Genomic DNA, 21,846 nt, shown 5'->3' with positions numbered 1-21,846 from the left:
TCCTGAGTTTGGGAGACATCGGAGATTCCTGCCTTAATGTGTGTGCCTGTGCACATGCGCGCGCACGCACCACAGACTAAGAAGGGAATCCATCTGGAAATGGATGGACAGTAGATTTTTGATGGAATAGACAGTTGGGTTGCAACAGTCTTGTATTTATGCATTCACCTATCATAACTACTATTTCCCTTATTTTGGGTATCATTCAGATTAAATAGGATGCCTTGACTGAACTCCACTTTTTCTTTCTCTTGTGGACAACTCTGTCTTTATTGTAATAGTATTGTCAAAATTATGAAGAAATTATGTTCCTTCTGCCATTTGCCAGTGGCAAGTTGGTATCCCCTTTAAAGGACTTAGGAATTAACTTTGATATGGTATCTGCATTAATGTATGTGTGCTAAAACAGTTGTTTAAAAATAATTCTTACACAGATAAATTATATGCATACTCAGAAAGAAAGTTTACCACCATGACAGTTTAGCACATCTCTGCATGTGATGCCCCGGTTAAATCATGAGTGGCAACCACATGAATCACCTGTTCAGGGTCAGTATGCTAAAGCAGATTCATCACTGCATCCCACCCCCTGCCATTTCCAAATTTTCCAGCGAAAGGTTGGTGCAATAGCTGACTGTTTAACTTGTGCCACACATTACATGTCTGGATGGAAGGTAGAATTTTGGGGAATTGTTAAATGTTGTTAACATTATGAAAAATGCAGCTAGAAGAGTGTTACTTTAGGACAGTATTAAGAAGCAGTTTTCCTTGCAACCCAAAGTATTCTGAAGTGCTCTTATTACCATGGAATTAGCTGGTTATTTTGTATGGTTGTGTCACTCTTTCCACATACAGAAGTTGGTTCTATTGTTTTGTACACATTTGAAAAATCTTTACTAAAGATATAATCCTAATAAGAATACTAATATACTTTTTAAACTTTATTGATGTTCTTATCTCAAGTTTTCATCATGAGAACTGGTTAGCAATAACATTGTTTGTACTCCAGATGGAGTTAGTTTCTTATGACCAACCCGCATTTATCCAATATTCTTCGGCTTCAGCAGTAGGCCTCAATATAAGCATTTTCTCCCTAACTTTAGTACTTAAAGGCAAACCTTAATTAGTAGGCTAAGTAGAGGTCAGATATGACCTTTGATTGATAGCCACCAAATGCAAATTATGCATCATATATTTTAACATTTTGATAGGCATTCCATTACTGCACGATATTTTAAGCTGAATGTGAATAGAAGAGAGGCTTGGAAAATAATTATAAATGAAGTATAAGCCAGGCTGTTTAGAAGCTGGGCAAAGAGCAAGAGGAAAGAGAAGGGTCAAGGAAAACGATGTAATACTATAATGTTTTTAGATGTATACATGGCATTCCGGCATTGGTTCAATTTGTTAAGCTACCTGACGTCTTCATGTATAGTTTAAACAAGATTTTGTTCTTGGGCTGCTCTTCCTTTTCAGCTTTCTTCTTAAGTAGATGGATGATAAATGGAAATATAAACATAGCATGAGAATGTGAACTAGCTCCCAAACATTTCAATAGTTTTATAAACAACTGGTCATTGTTACCTTTAGTTGGATTACAGTTTCCCTCAAAGCAGTAAGACACTTCATCTGTGTTACAGAGCACTGCCCTTAATGTTTTGGTACATTTGCTTAAAGACGTCAATGTTTAAATAATTGTTGTATAATTATACATTCATTAAACATTGTATTTTAAGACAGAATTTCATAATGGCCTGGACGAAAGAGGAGTTGCCTATAAACAGGCAAATTGTGGCTTGAACCCATTTGTTTTAATGAATTGATTTTAATTGCATCTTTTTAAACAGCCTTGGTGTAACTACAGTGGATTTTTCCTATTTAAAGTTCCCTCTTCACTGCCTTTTTACCAGTTAGTTCTTCATTAGAAGCCCACTTCTGTTTAATAAGAAATTATTTGTTGGACTTTTTGTGGGCTGGGGTGCATATTTGAGTACTAGAACACATGCTTTGCACGCAAAATATCCTAGATACAGTCCTTGGCATTTATAGGTAGGACTTCGAAATACTACTGTCTGAAAACCTGGAAAGTTACTGCTGGTCTCTATAGACAGTGCTAAGCTAGATGGACCAATTGTCAAACTTGGAATAAGACAGATTCATAGGGGTCCTTTGAAACTGGAAATGGGGCCAAATTGGAAATATGTTTTATACTGTGCATCCATGCATATCTGAAAGTGGCTGGAGCAGCAGAAATATTTTCTTCTTACTCCTAACTATTTTAGTACTGTGATATGCTCTATTGATTTAAAAGTAAGATATAGGTATATTTTTAAATAAATAGTATCACAATTGAAAATCAGAATGAATTTTATATGTGGATGATAAAAATGGTTGTAATCTATTTTTAACCTTCCTTAAAGGGACATTTTTGGAAGCTGGGTTAATCCACATAGTATTTTGATGTTAGATACACTAACCATTTAAACAGCTTTGAAATTTATACAGTTTTTGTTTAGCTGTCAAAACATTTAATTATACTGTTCCTTGAAGGTGTAAAGCTGTCAAATAAATCAGAGTCTTTGCATAAATGTTTGGCGAATTGCTCAGACTACTACACTGTAGATGCTACTTGGCAAAACTTTGTGGCAAGAGTTTAGTCAGCAGGTGTAGGACAACATTGGTACAATGACTGCTAATTACTTGCAAAACAGCAGGTAGTAATGGAATGGATTAAATCATTCCATGAGAAGCTTCAGGGCACTGGGCAGTAGTGACCATATTTTGAAACGCTGCATCTTTCTGCATTTTTTCACAATGCTAGAAAATTGGTATTACTACATGGAATAAACACTGGCTCAGAAAGGAATCTGTGCATTAATGAAACTGACGTGAAGTTATGTATCTTTATGTTGCTTGTATTTTTGAAAAATTAACTCCTTGTGTATGCAATTACTAAAGTTTCAAGGATCTGGTTAATCTGATTTTTTTACAGGTACTCTTGAGGTGGGGGCAGGGAGAGAGAGAAAACCCATATGAGTGATGGTGGTGGCAATGCAAACTCTAAACTCACCAAAGGTGATTGGGGTGAAGTAAATTAGTTCCCCTTTGAAGCTTTTCTTCTTTCCTCCTTTCAGAATGAATGGGGAGGCTCTTGAATGAAAGCTGCTTTTCATTAGTGCCATCCAATACCTATTTGAAAGGAAAAGCCCTCCTAACACATACAAACACAAGAGTAAAGGAAAGCTTCCCCTTTTTACAAGGAAGAGTTCAGCTAAACAGCTCCTAGCTTCTCTTTCCAGTCAGGTGGCTTCAAATCAAAGTTAATTACTGTAGTCATTTATTCTAATCACTCTCTTCGTATGGCTAGCTGCATTCTGTCATGGGGTGGCATCGTTTGAAGCCAGTTAGGTTTGAAAGCCACTGCAGGGTACTTGAGCCTCATTAGTGAGGCTTATCCATGCCTGGCTCTGGATGTGATCCCTGATTAACTCTCCGTTAGCCTTCCTCCCCAGACAACACTCCTCCCTTCCTCTATAGTTCCAATTAACTCTTGCCTTGCTGTCTGCTTTTCACTCACATTCAGACAGAGAAACATGCGGTATTATTTGCCTGTTGTTGTTTGTTTGTTTGTTTAGTGTTAACCACACCTGCGTTTGTTCATTTGCAACTTTTTCAAAAGTGGTTGTGTTATTTTCTATTTAATGAAAAATGTTTGTCTGCAGAAGGGAGTATTTAGTCATCTTTGCCCAGTGGAATACTTTATTCTAAACAAGATGTTATCTATCTATCTATCTATCTATCTATCTATCTAAAGAAATGTGTGTTTTAGATTTTAGTTCAGCTGTGACTCCTTTTTGGTTCAGAGTACTAAGGTTTTTGTAGCTAAGTGAAGGCTAATAGGATTATCCATTTCATGTGCTTCTACTACTTTATTTATTTTATTTTTTATTGTTTTTTTAGAAAGTTCATCTCCAGAGTGAAGCAGAGTAACTTAATGGGGCTCATTATTTCTCTCCTTTTCTACACTTCTGCTTCAGGACTTAGAGAGACAGCTCCCCTCTACACTGTCTGGTACTTTGTAGACCCACCCACCACAGAGTTACTTGTGACAGTATAAAGCAGGGAAATGTAATTCATAGCCCTTTAGGTGTTTTGGTCTAGAAATCCCATCAGCCCTAGGCAACGTAGCTAATAGTGAGGGCTGTGAGAACTGTACGTCAAAAGGTATGAATGGTTACAAGCTGCTCACCCTGGTGTGGGGGCTTTGACAGTCTTGTTCTTTAGGATTCTGGTACAAGGTGGAGAGATTAGTACACTTTTCCCTTCTGCCATGGTCCCAGTCCAAATTGGAACCTTTTCTACAGTTTCTGTTTGGACAGTTTAAAACAGTGATAAGCAACTTGGTGCTTCCCAGATGTTTTGGAGAACAATTCCCTTATGTCCCAGTCAGCATGGCCAGTGGCCATGACCTGGATGTCCGGAAGCTGCAGTCCAAGAGCACTGAGTAGCCATGCCCTAGCATAAAGACTTTACTCACATCTCCTTTGACCCTAGATATCTGACATCTTTCTTAATAGCCGAATAATCCCTGGTTTTAGACCTGCCTAAATAAAAAAAGAGTTTGGAAAGAGTAATAAGAACAAAAAAGTGAGACATTACTAAGAATGTTGAGTTAAACCTACAAAGTAATTTGAAATCTGAAAGGAATCTGAATACTATGGTAAATGAAAAAACTGGTCCAGTTCCTGTGTTTCACTGACAATAGTATTCTTTCAAGGGTGTGTCATTTGAAATAATGACAGTAGCATAGCTGTCTGTTAAATATGGGAAAGATGAAGTAATGTTCAAAAGGAGAGACAATCTTGTGCTTTCTGCCCCACAAATAACAGTTAATTGATACTTATCTGGGTTTTTTAAGGAGGATTTACGGGTTATAGGATATGGCTTCTACACTTTAAATTCTGACACTTCTTATTGTATAAATTAACGACCATTGGCAGGGGGCAGGATTTGAGAGAGTGAGGCAATAAGAATTAGTATAATATGAGTGCTCGTGGAATTGAAGGAGGAGTTCTAGCCTAGTGAGGAGTTTTCACAGTCAGATATTTCTTGGAATATGCCAGATGTTCATCTTGCTTTTCCCTCCCCACAACTTAGACGACAATGATTATTTTGGCCCCAGCTCTCAGTAATAATGCAGTTTAACTAGCATTGTAATCTTGTAGGAGAAAGAACCACTTCCAATTAGTAATGGCAATTGAACTGTTTTTGATCTGTGTCAGTAGCATATTCTGCTTATTTCTGAATACATCAGCATTCATTTCAGTTTGATGCATCATCATCATCATTATTATTTGCATTGTGTTGTGTTGCGTTGGGTTGCATTGCTGCATTTCATTTATACCCCACCATTCTTCTTCTTGTGAAGAACCCAGAATAGCTTAAATACTAGGTATGTACATTTTATGGTAAATTATACAATTTATGCACATTCTTTGGTAAGGAACTTTTTATACATATTTCATCATACTAATTGGTGCACTTTTAAATGGAATTCAGGGGCATGAGAAACGGAAAGAATAACTGTGTTCCAGTATGCTCTTAAGTTTGGGAGATAAATATCAGATCATGTCTCTTCCAAACAAAATCTTTGACAGTTTCTGCTTCAACTCATGTCCATAAATGTTTGACTTTTTCCAACATAGTATCTTTGAAAAACAGAGAGACTTGGACTATAGACAAGGTTAGTACAGTCTCCTCAGCAGGCATCTTTCACACAGTGTGCTTCATTTGCATGGGGGAATCAAGGTGCAAACTGTGGTAGCTTTGATCCTGTTAACAAGCAAGATATCATCCTTTCACCATGAACTGATTTCTTAGTCCTTTCTGCAAAACGTAAAGTAGAAATATGTAGTCTTCATTCTTTCACATCAGTTCACGGATGGGTTGAATGCTTAGCAAGTATCAGCAGAATATTTCTACATAGAGAAAAATCTGATTGATACACTTTCTGTAGCATTATATACTCATATGTTTTTCTTTTATTCCACAATATACATGATATTATGTTTCCCTCTTGTGCTGTTTTTTATCCCTTGGGGTTTCAGGAGCAAAGCAAGCTATATAGATTACTACAAAGTCATAAAACATAATAGGCTTCCAAAAATGAGCTCAAAACTATAGGCTATTAAAAGAGCATCAAGATCATGTGATAAAATATCAACAATCTGCTCATCTAGATTGCTGTTGCAAACAATGTTTTATGTTGGCAATGCATAGACAACAAAAGTAGGTAAAATAAACATCACCACTGACATTATATGACGTATTAATTGTATACTATTAGCTACTTGGAAACTGTTGTTCTTATTAATTTTTCTGTGTTGTCTTTTTCTTCGTTTAGTTCTCTCTAGTGAATTTACCACTAGATCTCTAAAACAAAGCCAGTATTTTAAGAGTTAATTTCTTATTAGGAAGAAAGGAAATCTGGTAACTATTGAAGAGACTAGACCTAATGGTGCACACAAACAATTTGTCAGTCTTCGTAAACGTGAATAGCTTTCTGCAAAGTGGCTGTTTTTGCTTTGTTTGAACAGACTAAACTTTTCCTTTTTGGACTTTAAATCTTAGAAGGGAATGTGATCCACATATTCAATCAAAATCATTTAATTCAAAGCATATTTTGATTGGATCAAAGCTGACATGGAAAGAAACTCCACAATTTTTTTTAAAGTTGAAAGGACTTTTTATCATATATTTAGCAGGAAAATTTGAAATGGTTCTAATTAGGCTGCAAAAAACAGCCTTCATCGTTGTAAATTAGAAAGGTCATACATCAGTGTTAAGGAAACATTACTGCTAGTGTTTGAAATCCAGCACATACAAACATAACAGACTGCTTTATTTTTAACTGTTGTTTGTTGCCAATAGTACCCTGTACTATTAACTTACATACTCTGTAAGAAAAAGTATGTGCAAAACTGAAGTATATAATTTTAGCTCTTGTCAGTAGACTTTCTTTTTTCCTATTTAGTTTTTATATTTTAAAAAATTGCTTTAGCAAATTATTTGGCTCATATTTTTAAGAAATCACAGTTGTATACATTGGCAGTAAGAATACCTAATGGTTCTGAAACTTTTATTTTACACTTTTATACTTAGAAAACTGCAAGAATGTTAATTCCACTGAAATACTGTAATTTATATAGAAAGCTACATACATTTATACGATGGGTTTTGACACTAGTGGCAATCATTAGAGTCCAGGGGAAAGTGTAAAGTGTAGGCGACAGCCTAATTTCAAAATTTGTGCTTGATTTCTGCTTGTGCAGTTCATTTCAGGGAAATACAGCCTGTTTTGTTGAACAGTCCTGTGATAAACATCTTGGCTCACCCAAAATGAAAGTTGTTATTCTCATTTCAAAAATAAGTTTGACCCTCATCCATATGTTTTGGAACATATTCCAAACTGTTCTTTTGATTCTGATTGTCTTGCAAAACTATCTAAGCTGTTTAAAATTGTGTGAAGGCATTAAGCATAAAAAAGAGAAATTAACTGAGACATAATTTTTAGGATTCTAGATGACCTTAATGTGCTAATTTTACCAAAACCTAATTTCAAGATAGATGACAGTTAATATTTCATTAATATTTTATAAAACCATCTTTATAAAGCTGTTTGTGTGAAAGGTCTGTTCACATAGCACTGACATTTTCTAGTTCATTGCTTTCAAAGCAGAAGATTGAAGCCATTAAAACACAGCTCCAATTTTGTTGTATCTGAAGAGGGAATTTTAATAGCACCTGACCAAATTGCATTGCTCTTAAAATATTTATGAGCAATTTAGAATTTTCCTTTGCAGCATTTTAACCTCAATATGAAGAAGATTTTGGAGAATTCAGGGCTTGTGGATGATTAAATGAAAGTTGCTAATGGGTGTTTGTGTTTGACATCTGTATATTGTACTTTTTAGCATATCTCAAGTGTTTTAGTCTTGGTCTAATAGATCTCATTAAAAAAAATAGATATCAGCCCCAAGACAGTTTGTCAAAGCTAATATGAGCCCCACAGGACTGAAATGACACTTTGTATGTGGCTTTCCATGGCAGTCCTCTTGTGGTCTGATTTGATCCTTAACAATTGGGCATTAGTTCCTGATTTATTTTACAATGACTCAATATAGCTGAATATTATTGTACTGTGTTGGTCATTTTAGTGGATTTTCCTTTTTACAAAATTTTCTCAGAGCACATACATGGTGTAAATGATGTATCCCGTGTACTGTGGGAGCACTAACGATTGATTGGTCAGGGTTTAAGAGCAGCCGGGGGAAGAAGCTCAGTATCCCCTTGTTGCACACCGTATTTAACTGTAGCTTTAATGAGCACTGTCTGTCTCAGAAGCTTTGAGTGATTCTAAATATTTAGGATTCTTTGGTTTTCCTTTTTTATACATCTAGACAATTTTAGTCTTTTGGGCATGAAGAATAAACTAAAGTAGCCTAATGATTTATAGAGGAAATTTGCTATGTTTGCAATTTTTACACTCAGAAATATAGACTTCTTAGAAGTTATTCAATTAGTTTTATAAAGCAAAGTCTAGTATCTAGCTGGATACATCAGTAGCCCTTTGTCTTGCATTTCTATAATTGCTTCTATTGTAATTCATTCATTAACATATGCATAATGGTTAATGAGAATAATGAAAGAATCTGAGAATGTTTTTTTAAATTGCTCTAAATACGAGGGGTCTTCAAAAAGTTTTTATCTTTTTTATAAATACATTTTATGTATTTTTTGCTGATGGCATTAAAATTTGGTACAACACTGGGGAAAAATTCATCGCAAAGAAAGGTGACTATGTAGAAAAGTGATGTAATTTGTTTCTGAAATTCTTAATATAGAGAGTTTAAAAAGTGCGGAAACTTTCTGAAGACCCCTCATCAAATGTCACTATTCTATTTAGTTACTTGGTTATCATATTCCGTAACATTACACAATGGGAAAGAAGTAGCCCTTGTGTGTAAATATCATCTGTGTAAACATTACTTTGATTTAACAAAAATAAATAACATCCATGGCCTACTTCATTATTAATATTATTTCTCTGTGCTTCATAGACTTATGATGCACCTACATTCATACTCACATGACTTGGCACTGGCTTTAATTAAATTCAGTTGCACTTCTGAATAAATGTGTACAGAATTGCACTCTTAGTAATTTTTTGCCTAAAACCCTTTTATGCTAACTTTATAACATGAAAGCAAAAATAGAAACACTCTTCTGTATAACTGTTGAGTGCTCAAGCAGGGGTTTCTCTCAGGTAAACATACATGATGTGTAATTTGAGATGACTGCTGAACAATATTAGAATAGTTACTGGGCCTTGTTGGCTTTATGGAGAATTAAATGTATGTTGGTGTTCCTGTTAAGATTTTAGAGCAGAGCCATGTATATTTTAATAATATTAAAAAATCGCCATATTTTTCACACATCTTTTTTATCTGTTTGATGAAATAATATGAGAGAATTAAATATCTAGTACATGTTTCTGGAAAGGAAGCAATAACAAAATGAATTCACATGATTGCCTTATGGAATTTTATAGCCCCGAAGTGGAGTACTGTGGGGACCTGCATGAGAATTCACAGTTTTTAACTTATTAAACAATTTTGTAATCATTAATATTTAATTGGCTTGGCTGTGTTTGTTTTTAATTGTGTGTGTGTGTGCGCGTGTGTGTTTATAAAATTTTTATTTTTATTTAAAGTACTGTCCATAGTATTGCTTACATAAATAAGCTTAGCTTTCCTGATAGAATATGCATTAGAAAATGTTCCTATATGGTCATTGGTTTGGTGACTGCGTAGAAGAGAAAAGTGACTTGACATACCGCACAGTCATCCATTATAAAAGATGTTTGTAGCAATTCACTAACTGAGCTTCTAAATGGAAAAAATGATATGAACATGAAGATATGGATAGGCCTTTTCTTGATTGAAAGTTCTAATTAAGTGAATAGAGGAAAATTAACTGAAATTAGCTGTCAGAAAATCACATTTAAATGAGTGATGAGTTGCTCAGGCAGTAAACATTTAAATGATATAAATTGCCATTTAAGTGTATAGTTTAATGTTTGTCATGCATTAACATGACATGAGATTGCAGTGACAATCAAGCAGCTTGCTCTAATTTGAACATATTTAGGGCTTTTGTGTGGAGTGCACCACACAAATTAAGACAATTGCTGTTTTTATGTGTCAATTTAAATGTTTCTTCAGGCATCAGTTAATGAAACTAACCAATCATTTCTGTATGCACACTGTGGAGTGGTATCTCAGGGTTTCTGCAGTTTAAATTAGGCATTTCCTTGAAAAGAAAACCATGCTTAATTTCTGTACATTATAAACATGTCCTGTTTCTTTGCATTTTTCAGTATACTTCTTAAACCAAAGACAAATGAACATATTAATAAAACAGTTTTGCACAAAGATCTTGCATTGAATTGCTGTGGTAACTCAACCCCCCTGTACCACTCAGAACATGCTGGGTGGTGGTTTACTAAAAGTACTGACAAATGTTTCCTTTGTCACATTATTTGATTATTATTGTATTGTTGTAGAGTATCTTTCCGTAAACTAAGATGTAGACTAGCTGTGCTTGCTGAATGAATGATTCTGTGCATTTATTCCAAGAGACCCTTCACACAAGGACCTCTCTGTCCATTTCAACACATGGGAAGCTCCATGTACACAAAGAAATGTATGTCTGGTGTTCTCCTTTTTAAATGAAGAGGAGCCTCTTGTGAGTGGAACATTAGAGCCACCTGAAGACAGATTGCTCCCTGAGCAAGTTCTCCCATCCACCATATACAGAAGCCAAACAGACTGAAGTAGCAGTGCTTGGAAGGACTTAGGGCAACCAGTGTGGCACATACTGCACTGTCCTCCACTCAACTCATTCCCATCCCCTCATCTACTCACATCGGCAGCCCAGGGCAACTAGCTCATTGTTGAGTGACAGGGATGGCACTGAGGGGCATGTCTGAGTGTAACCAGAACTTCTGAGCCTGCAAAATATAACTAGAATGGGTGACGCATGTTACCCCTGAGATATCTCAGACAGTGCAGATTGTTTCCTGTGCACACACAGTACATGCATATGTAAATGGCCGGCTCTCTGGATTGGGCTAAGAGTTGTACAAATGTTGATTCAAATTTTAATGTATTAGGTCATCTGAGAACAAACACAACATGGCAAGCAGAAACAGACGTATGTAGATGCCGTTCTGGCACAGAAGCAAACCTGTAAAGTAAATGTGAGCAAGTGAAAGTGAACCTTGGTTAAAAATCCCCTACAGCTTCAGATATAAGCTGATGGGATCTGAGCTGGCAGTGACTGACTTAAGAAGATTGTGATGAACAGTTCAATGAAAGTGTTAACCCAGTATGTGGCTGCAATGAAAAAGTTACACTCTATCTGAAGTGTAATTGAGAAAGTCACTGAAAATAAAACTGCCAATGTCATATTGCCCTTATACAAATGTGTGATGCAATCACACTAATAATTATATGATTGCTGCACCTAAAAATGTATTGTCGCTGCACGTAAAAAGGCTATTGTAGAATTGAGAAAAGGCAACTGAAATGATCAAGGGGTTGGAGCAACTGTTCTGTGTGGAAAGGTTACAACAGCTGTGATGATTTAGATTATGAAAAGGAAAAGGCAGATAAAGGAGATATGATAGAGGTATACACAATTATGAACAGTGTGGAGAACATGGAGAGAGTGACTTATTTGCTTTCCACCATAATACTAGAAACCTATGTCATCCTATGAAGCTGATTGGTGGGGCAGACAGGATAGATAAAAGAAATACTTCACAAAAGTCATAGTTAAATAAAATAATTCACTTCCATGAGATGTAGTGAATGCCTTCAATGTGGATGATTTAAAGGGGGCTTGGACAGATTCCTGGAAGATAAGACTATAAATGGCTTTAGTCCTGGCTACATGCTACCTCTAGTAACAGAGACAGTCTGCATGTGTACACTGGTTGCTGCGGAACATGAGCAGGAGGGTACTGTTGCACTCACATTCTGCTTGTGGGATTGTGTAGATAGCTGATTGGCTACTCTGAACAGAGTGTTGCACTAGCTTCATCATTGGTCTGATCCAATGTGGCATCCTTGTGTTCTTATGTTGGGTTTGTGCACAAATTTATTTGTTTTAACCATTTCTATACCATCTTTATCCAAAACAGATCTCAAGATGGCTTACAAACCAGATAAAGCTAATTAGTGCTAATGAAAAATGTTAATCTTGTTATAGGGTGCAGTTTTGCAGCAACTTGCTTGCAAGAAGAGGGCTGGCCCATTGAATTAGATAATACAATTCATAAGTGATATAGCTCCTCTGGAAAATATTCAAGGCAGTATATTCAGTGCCCCCCCCCTTCTCTTTCAGGTCTTTTGAGAATAAGTTTTAGGGAGAGAATGTGTGTCATCATCATTTCCCTTCAATTGCAACACCCACCCTTACAATTTTTCCCTTTATAGAGCATGTGAAAATAACTGCAGTTGGTAAAAGACTGGAGGAAAAGGCAATCGAATTGTCTCATGTATGCTACTCAGTAGAAATATGTTTACTTACTTACATTTATAAGAGCAGAAATTTTATTCCAAGAAACGGTGAAGACAAAGGTACAAGGCTGATTCTTGCATGTGTTTAATGGCAAAGCCATTAATGATAGAGGTGCAACATTTATTATTAAACTTGAGTTAAATGCACATGACCAAGAGCCAGAGTGTTTACCTTTGACTTGCAGGCTATTAATTCCATAAAGAGTGAATAATACAGAGTATATGATGCTAGCCAAAGTAATGCTGGGTTGCTTATAATCACTTGCAGAAGATCCATGGGCCCCATTCAAAGCAAAGAACAGATTGCAGAATCAGCAGATACGTGAAACTCCCTTGTTTTGGTCCTTTTCATTGTAACACACACAAACCCTTTGACAGATTTCTGTGTAATAGTTTAGTGAATTAAATTTTGTCCAACTGACAATCTACATTTAGAAATTGCTAATTACTTTTAATGCACCTATGTTATTTTGTAAAGATTCAAGAAAATATTAGGAATAAATATTTGGACCCACATAAATGGCTTTGTGTTCTGTTGCAGGCCCTGGAGAGTGAATTTGTTTCCTGTCAGCTTCACCAGTGGATTGATCTGATTTTTGGCTACAAACAGCAAGGGCCTGAAGCTGTCAGATCTCTGAATGTATTCTTCTATTTGACCTATGAAGGAGCTGTCGATCTCAATTCTATAACAGATCCTGTAATGAGAGAGGTAAGTTTGTTAGCTTGTGGAACAATAGAATTTCACAAAGGAATCTCTCCTTATATGAACTTTTTCAAGGCCATAACTTTGTTTCAGCTTGTTGCAGCATCATTTATGGCTTCATAAAAAAGGCATCACAAAACTTTGTGCCTGCTTATGTCTGCATGTCTCCAAATACATGCATTTTCATATGCACCTTTCATAGTTTACGCACTTTTTGCAAGTGATTTTTCCCTAATACAATGTGCATATATATTCCCCAATAAATGCATGTTTCTGTGTACTTTCTTTTAATATATTCAAGTTTCTGTACATGATTTGCATTGCAAAATCCTGATGTGTTACATGAGTTACTGTTGGGCATGTTATGTATAAAACACAACTGGGGGTATGCAGGGAATCTGTTTGGGGCTGGAAAGCCATCAGATGCCCTGGGCTCATTTCCCCAACTCCAGTCCACTTTGAGTCCAGGTTCCTGGCAATTGTGCTCAGTGTTCACAGGGTGCTCACCAGGAATCAATTCACATGCACTGCTCACTCAGCACCCCTCTCCTGTGTCCCTCACAGCTGCTGCTGCTGGCTGCCTGCCTGCCTCAACTGGGAAAGAACTTTGGTTGCTAGGAATGGTGCTTGGCATGCCACCTACTGTGCTTCTCTTCTGCATCTGGCTCTGTCACTGCCAGTTGTTTTGGGAAGGGAAGACAGTAGGCTGCCAGGAATGGTGCCCAGTGCTACTGTTTGCAGCACCCCTCTTTTGCGTTCTGCAGCCACTCTGGGCAGCTGCACCTGATTGCCAGTTGTGCAGCCAGGAGTTCAGAAATGTTCACAGCCTTCTTCTTGCCTCACATAACTTTGTAGGACTGGGCTTGAGCATGACAGCAAGTACATGGGTGCTAGGGGGGTGGATTCTGACAGGATTCATCCCAACCCTAAACGCCATACCACCACCAATGAGGTCAAACTAAATTTTTCTTGCACCCTGGAATGGAGAGTTAATTTGACTTCTCCTTCTTAAGGCGAATCCACCACAACATAGTATTGTTGAAACATAATTCTTATGGCAACTATTTGTAGAATCATACATTCAATCATAGCCTCCTTCTGTGTATGTCTGAAGTGCTGTTAGCTGCAGAAGAACATCCAACATTTCTTAAAAGGTGCATCTGTGAATGCAGTACTAGGGGAATTGCAGGTTCAACATTTAAACTGAGATAGACATAATCCTAGTATACTTCTCAATAGCCAAATGTAATGTAAAAAGCAACCTGAAGATTTGAACAAGAGCTTGCAAAATAGAAAATACCCTTTTTGTTCTAAGAGGTGCAATTTTGACTACTAATGATTTAAAAATGGCTGTTCTGTGTTTCAGTGCTCTACTGATGTTCCCCTGAACTGCTTTCCTTCATGCACCCAGTCATGGTTCTTATTACCATGCAACGTGATGTCACCATATCAAGGCCCTTTCAGCTTCCTGCAAGCAGCAGTTAATTAGGATAACAAGGCAAATGCTAAACATGTTGACATTTCATCATGGTTCTCTTTGACTTCTTAGTCAGGTACATGGGGAAGATGTAAGCTGATAGCAGCAGTGCTTTCCCTGTATGGTCTCAGAAAAACAAAAGTATTATTTAGGGTGTGTCTAAATGGTTTTCTCTTACAAAAAGGAAAAGGAACATAATGAATGTCGACTTCTTCTCTGTTATACCAGGAAGTCTTGAATGCTAAATAAAAAACCCTCACTATCATAATGTCCCAAACAGTTATCACATGTGACAAACTAGCATCACTTTGATTTCTGAATAAAAGGATTTTATTACCTACTTTACCATTTCCATGATGTAATCAGCATAACAGCCTGCAGCACATTAAACTTTTATGTAGTTTGTAATTGTTCCAAAACAGCTGTATTACCAATAAAACTGAAAAGCATGTTCAGTTATGTTGTGGCCTAGTGTAAACTAGTGTTTATTAGCAACAGCAACAAAAATTAAAAATCTATTCTTAAGTGTTAGCCTAAATGGAGACGGTATCCTTCTGTAGTCCTTCTGAAATCTGTGTTACTTCCTCTTGCTCTCTCACCATAGTATTTACTCACCTCATTTTATTGCAGGATATACTAGGAAGGAAAGGAGGAATAGAAAGTACAGGTTGGCATTGATAAGCTCATCAACAGAAGAAGGTGCTAAGAGTCTTCATTTAAGGACACAATTGTTTTCTTATCAATAGACTCCAGAAATTAGGACCAAAGGTTATTTGCTTTAGTATTCATAATTTGACTTCTTTTCCATCACATTGCAGTACTTATATTTTAATATCAATAAAATTATATATATATAATATTAATATATTTTTAATTTTTAATGAAAAATATATCTAGTACTTGACCAATGCTCACAGATGGTTTGTATATTTATATGGAGTAGCAGTGGGTACAGGAATTTGAGCACAAATGCAAATAAAAGTAGCTCACTCTGCTGGTACTTCAGATCTTGAATCACAGAAGACATACTGAGCTGTAGAAGACAATTGCTGCAGTTCAGATCCACACCTCTGTAAAGCCCATATATTTTTTTTAAAAATGCAGAAAGTGTAATTTCAAAGATGGGGTGGAAAAAGAGTAAATGGGGAAGGGGACAGAACTGAGCTAATCCATTATAGCTGAAGCATTCCTCTTTTTTGATACTTAGGAATGAATAGGAGGAGGCTTAAACATAAACCAGTTATTATATATGGTTGTGATGCATGCCTATGTAACTTATGGCTTTAAGGTATTACATGTGGCTCCACTTCTACCTTAAATACATCACACTTGCATAAATGGATAGAATAACACCAGTAGTGATAGCTTATATGATGGATTTTCCCAGAAAACCAGTTATTCCAGCAAGTGCTATTGGTGTTGCACTGGAGACAGCTTCTTCTAGTGCAACATGATTTATATCAGTGGATGGATCCTGTTGGATACAGCTCAGAATGTCTGAAAATGATAAGCTTCTTACGTTTATAACAAAATTGATTTTCTAATTCTTTCTTGAACATTTCTAGCTTTCTTTTTTCAGCCAGACTATATTAAAACTTGAGGGGATGGGTGCATCCAAGTACAAAATATACATACAGTGTGGCAATGTTGAAGTGTTATACTTGGCTCTAAGTCTTCTTAAATAAATGCAAGGAACCAAAAAAGAAATAAAATCCTAGATCGGGACTGGAATTTAGGTTGAATGAAGCCAGACCAAGCACCAACGTGCATCATCTCTCTCATATAACATGTGTGTGTTGTTATGTAGATGTGTGCAGTCAGTCACTCCCAGATTTGTTATGCACAAAGTCCTTAAAGCAACATTTTCTGCAGTTGCTTTTTTTTTACTTTATGATAACCACAGAATGTTCCATATTAACTTTCTAACTTCTAGGTGCAGAGTACATTACCTGACTGCACCTTTCTCCCTCATAGTCTACTGCTACAGAACAAAGTGTGTGCGTGTGCACTTGCACACAAGTGTGTGTGTGTGTGTGTGTGTGTGTGTGTGTGTGTGTGTGAGAGAGAGAGAGAGAGAGAGAGAGAGAGAGAGAGAGAGAGAGAGAGAGAGAGAGAGAGAGCTGTTCTGCTGTATCATATCTTAAAGGTTGCAAGGCATATTCTATACCAACATCAACCAAGGTGAATTATTCTGCTTTTAGTTATGAGTGAAGATAAAAGTAATACAAAATCAGGTCATGTGCATATCTCTGTAATCATACATATATGCATGTGATAAATTGCTGATCCATGTGATAAATGAATTTGTCATGTACCTTCTGACAGCCTCATCATCTCTCTGTCTGTTAATCCATCTCCTCAAGGACCTATTCTAACATTCCAGCTTCATTTAACCACCTCCCCAAGACCCTTAGAAATTAAGCTTAACATGAACTGTTAGGTCCTTTTTTTCCTTCAGAAGTTATAGTCAGAAATAGTACCATGAATAAAACTCAGAAATTATTTATTAGTACACACGGTTGTTGTGACTTCCTTTAGGAGATTTGCTGACTTCCCAGAACAGCTTCAAGCTTTGCAGTTATGTAACATTAGGGTCTCAGACAGCTGTGATCACAGAACACAAATATAAAACTTACTATTTTGGTGTAAGTTTCCCTGAATCTACAATCTGCATGCTTTGAAAAAGACATGATGAAACTTATCTCCATGTATAGTGGTTTAAAGCAGATTGTTTATTATGCTAGCTTTATTTAAGCATTAAGTTTATGTTGAAACAGAAAGAAATTATAAATTGTGCATGTTAGATTCCAAGGAAGTAGAATGAGACATTATTTTTACTTCCCTTTGCAGACCTCTGTACTAACACTGCATGGTTGCAGAAGCTCCCTGAAACTTCAAGAGCAGATTGTTAGGTGTTCAAGGAGCTGTAGTCTGGAAGGAGACCCCTGTGAAATTTGCCTTTCCCTGCAGTCCTGTTACTGGGATTTTCCCATGGGTGAAGCTGATTATGCCATCAGTGGAACACTAGTTAGGATCAAAGATAAAACAATAGTAATAGGCACAATACAACTTCAGCAAATTTCATTGAAGAACAGCAGAGCATATATTAAAATGTTGTGCAAAAACTAATTATTTTCTTCCTTAGAAGGCCTTGCATAAAAGAAATGTTAAGGCACAGTGTCCTTGACACTGTTACTGAGAAAAGGATTAGGGAAGAGGAGGTAAAATTTGAATTCAAATCCAGCTCTGTCTGGCTAGCTAAAATTTAACTTTTAATTTAGCTATATTCCAAGACAAAGACTAATAAATTAGCTGATAGGGGAAGAGTTCTAGATGGTCTTTTGTGCTATATTCAGACATATAGACAGAAGTACTAGTATAAGTAGTACACCTCATGAGAAGGCAAGACTCACTGGAGAAGACAATCATGTTAGGGAATGTCGAAGGCAGAAGACAAAAGGAAAGAAGAAATATGAGATAGATTGAATCCATAACAGAAGCCACAGCCTTGAACCTGAGAGGACTGAATGGAGCTGTCATGGACAGGACATTTTGGAGGGCTTTCTTTCATAGAGTCACCATAAGTCTGAGATGACTTGACAGCACATAACACAGTAGTGCAAGATTAGTGAGATTCATCACTTTGTGTTATATTTTCGAAACATCTTTCTAGTACTTCTTGCAAAAGATGTGAAAAAGGGTAGCAGTAAATAGTAAGAACTTAACTTGCATATATATTTAAAATGGCTTTTAAAAATTGAATTTATTATAGACTGCTCTATTTACTAAGCAGAAATATCTTTCTAATTTAGTTTCCGCTTTTGTAATTTCTTAGCTGCTTCCCTACTTGTGTTCCTTGGTCCTGAAATAAGTTACCAAAATAAGTGTTAAAAATACTTTATCTGCCCCCAAAGTCATCAGGGCTCACCAGGACTTTTGCACCCATGAATCTGTGTGCTCAAAACCTTAGTCTCAGTGCAGTAGGTATGATTACAGAAGACCTTTGAAGATTCTTTGTGTGCACGAGTAACAAGCGGCTCAGGTTTGTTCCATGTTCATTACGTGTCTGTGGGTAGGTCTTATACAACTTTCACCTCAAAACTATAAGGTGATTTTTATATAAATATTTATAGCTTGGAGCCCTTCTCTGCTTCACTTGCCTTAGTAATGTTTAGTTTACATCCTTAGATCTGCTACCCTATCAAAAAGAAAGTATGCTTCACCTCCCCTTCCTTTTTATTAATGGTGGGAGCCAGGTATTTCAGCCCTAAATCAGGGGAAGACAGCTGAGACGGTGAATCTTTCAGGAAGTCTAAACACAATTTGTATTTATAGCATCACCTAACAGTTGCTAAATACTTCCAAGTTATCAGCGGGTCTTGTTTACAGGTAGGTGAGGAACAACATTGGCTGCATATTTTGGTAATAGAATAAAGCAATTACACAATGCTATGGCAAAAGAGCTTATTTTGAAAGTGTAAATAAAATAAGTGAAGACTGCATTTAGATACAACTCAAACATACTATAGAAACAAATTTATATTGGAAGAACCACTGGCCAGAAGTGTGCTACCCAGATGGTTTGCTTGACACAGCACAGCACAGGAACTGTGTGTGAAAAGCTAAATAAATGTTAAGGATTAGGCTAGGTTTAATTGAAAACCCGCATTTAAAATACCATAAAACAGTACCAGACTTTTTTTTTTTTTTTTGGAAGAACATATCAAAACCAAACATATTGTTTTCATGGCCACCTGGAGTTTGGCTTGTCAACAGTACTAGGCGCTGTGCTCTGATCTCGTCCTCTGAAGCTTAGTGAAAAACAGGTCCTCTGCAAGAAGGTAATGTATTCAGGAGAAAAGAGGTGTTTTCCCTTTTTTCTTTTGTAAAGCTGAACCTCCTTCAGTCTTGGCCCTGAATTAGTTTGTTTAGACAAGGATACTCTCAGGAGACAGTGTTCTGCTTGTATCCATCATCAGCTATATTACATGTAGCATTTTTTAAAATAAAACATGTAGATTCTCCCTATAAGGCTTCATTTGGTGAGGAAATATCTTGATTCTCAAGTATATGCTTTGTTTTTATATGATGATCCATCCATTTTCATTTGGCAACTTAGAAGTTTCTGTTTAAACAATAATAATTTGAAGAAGATAAGAACAGAGCAGTGTGATAATTTATTTGGCCAAACTTGTACTTCTTGGGAAGAATTAACTGACCTTGGAACATAAGTATGCATAAAAATTGCCTTTCTCAGTCAGGCCAAAATGTTCATTTAGTCCAACAGTCTGGGTAGAACCTGATGATAGGAAAAATCAACCAGTGCCAAAATTGGCAACCCTCTGTAATGTCTAGCAGAACATAACTCAAGTCCTGGCCTCAGCATGCTGGTTGCTTGCCTACACTTCTATCCAGCATTGCTAACCATGAAATGTGATAGTACAGCCTGAATGATAGTCTCAAACTGTGTGAAAGTAGATGTGATGATTCCTAATGTCATAATGAATCTGTTCCACTCCCAAAGTAGTTTGCATTCTTGCATACATTATATCCAGTCATTTTTTCTTTAAGGTTATTTTTTTTATTATTCTTTTCTATTTCCACTTAGTCTCTTTCAAGAAGTTACAGGGTCATTTTTCTTGTTTTACTTTATCTGCTTATTTCCAGTAGCCAGAGATTTAGGTGTTCTCAATGAGCACATCAGTGTTCCAGACAAAGATACTGTTTGAAATTATCCATGAACCCCATGCCTCTGAACATTATTGAGTGACATTTGTTTCTGTAGGTTGTGTCTGCTCTGACTAACTGGTTTATTTCAGATTGGCAGCTGGGATTACGATGTAGTAGACGGACAGTTTGCATGAATTGGAGATTGCATTGAAGCTACACTAGGCCCCAGTTTAATATGCTTGGAATGTACAGACTCAGATTAGAGCAAGTTGCAAGACTCTGAAGAGGGAAATAAATCCTTGTTTTCACAAACTGTAATTACTTTTCTGTTTAAACTCACTGGCTGCAATATAATTACATGCAACAGCCGTTCTCATAATTAGGCTGGACAAAAATGTTTTCATATACCATTTTCCCTTCTTACATGAAGTTTATGGTGAACCCATGATTATATTTCAGTCTTCCCTTTCATTTGCTTTCTCACTATGAAGTAGTGCACCCCCTAATATATTTATGTTTGCATTTTAAAACAGAAAAATAACACAGATTTGTGAGTTTCTGTACATAATCTTGAATAGTAAAGATATTTGAAATAGAATATATTATCTTACATGGTTTTTCAAATACATAAGGATGTGAACTCAGAGACTTCTGAAGTGTGTTTGCCTGGCTGAATTTTCCTCTGGTAGGGCTGGGCTAGTTGTTTTTCTGTTGTTCCATTTACAGTACTGACTATAGCTCTCCAGGGCCTTAGCAAATGTTCTTCCTTTATTCTTTCCTATATGGAGGGTATCAGAGATTCATTATAGGATCTTTTGTGTTCAAAGCATGTGCTCCACCACTGAGCTATGGATGACTTTTCTCAAGTGTATGGGAAATCTGGTATTGAGAAGTCATTCACTTAAAGACTGTAGTCATGGAAGGTGGCTGTAGTGCATTAAATAAATTAAATACCATTTTATGACCTAAACGCAGGCTATGTTGGGCTTCAAATGTTAAAACTAGCACACCAAATTGAACTGGAAGCCATGCAAATGTAATTAGATGAGTCCCATTTTGTCCAAATTGAAGGTTTCAGACAGTCTTAAAAAGTAGGCCCAAACAGGACATATTGCAGTGGTCTGTCCTGGAGTTTATCGAAGCATGGATCACAGTGTGCATGCCATAATTGCCCAAAATTGGCTATATCTGGTTAATCAACCAAATATGACAAAAAATTCTTGTGGTACACAGCACTAACCTGAAAAATTCTGGACCACAACTAGGTATAGAAGTAACACTAGAGAGACACTAGACTATCTTGAATAGTGGAATTTCTTAGATCAGCCATTTGCCCTTGCACAATTAAGATT

General features: G+C 36.5%; 2 protein-coding genes across 23 annotated transcripts in view; one reads left to right on the top strand and one right to left on the bottom strand.

Annotated features, from left to right (window-relative positions):
* The window catches only part of DCLK2 (doublecortin like kinase 2), a 273,637-nt gene that overhangs the window by 121,524 nt on the left and 130,267 nt on the right, over positions 1–21,846 (bottom strand). For all 10 annotated transcript variants that reach the window (XM_044430965.1, XM_044430968.1, XM_044430969.1 and 7 more), the window contains one exon: positions 13,160–13,339. The gene's annotated coding sequence lies outside the window, so the exon portion shown is untranslated. The remainder of the gene's footprint in view (positions 1–13,159; positions 13,340–21,846) is intronic.
* Positions 1–21,846, top strand: part of LRBA (LPS responsive beige-like anchor protein) — a 435,651-nt gene that overhangs the window by 371,074 nt on the left and 42,731 nt on the right. For all 13 annotated transcript variants that reach the window (XM_044430947.1, XM_044430950.1, XM_044430949.1 and 10 more), the window contains one exon: positions 13,186–13,353. In XM_044430947.1, coding sequence (XP_044286882.1) covers positions 13,186–13,353 — 168 coding nt within the window. The remainder of the gene's footprint in view (positions 1–13,185; positions 13,354–21,846) is intronic.

Source organism: Varanus komodoensis, unplaced genomic scaffold (genome assembly GCF_004798865.1).
Source record: "Varanus komodoensis strain SLA01 unplaced genomic scaffold, ASM479886v1 scaffold21, whole genome shotgun sequence".
Classification (NCBI taxonomy): domain Eukaryota; kingdom Metazoa; phylum Chordata; class Lepidosauria; order Squamata; family Varanidae; genus Varanus; species Varanus komodoensis.
This window is presented reverse-complemented; position numbering and strand designations above follow the sequence as displayed.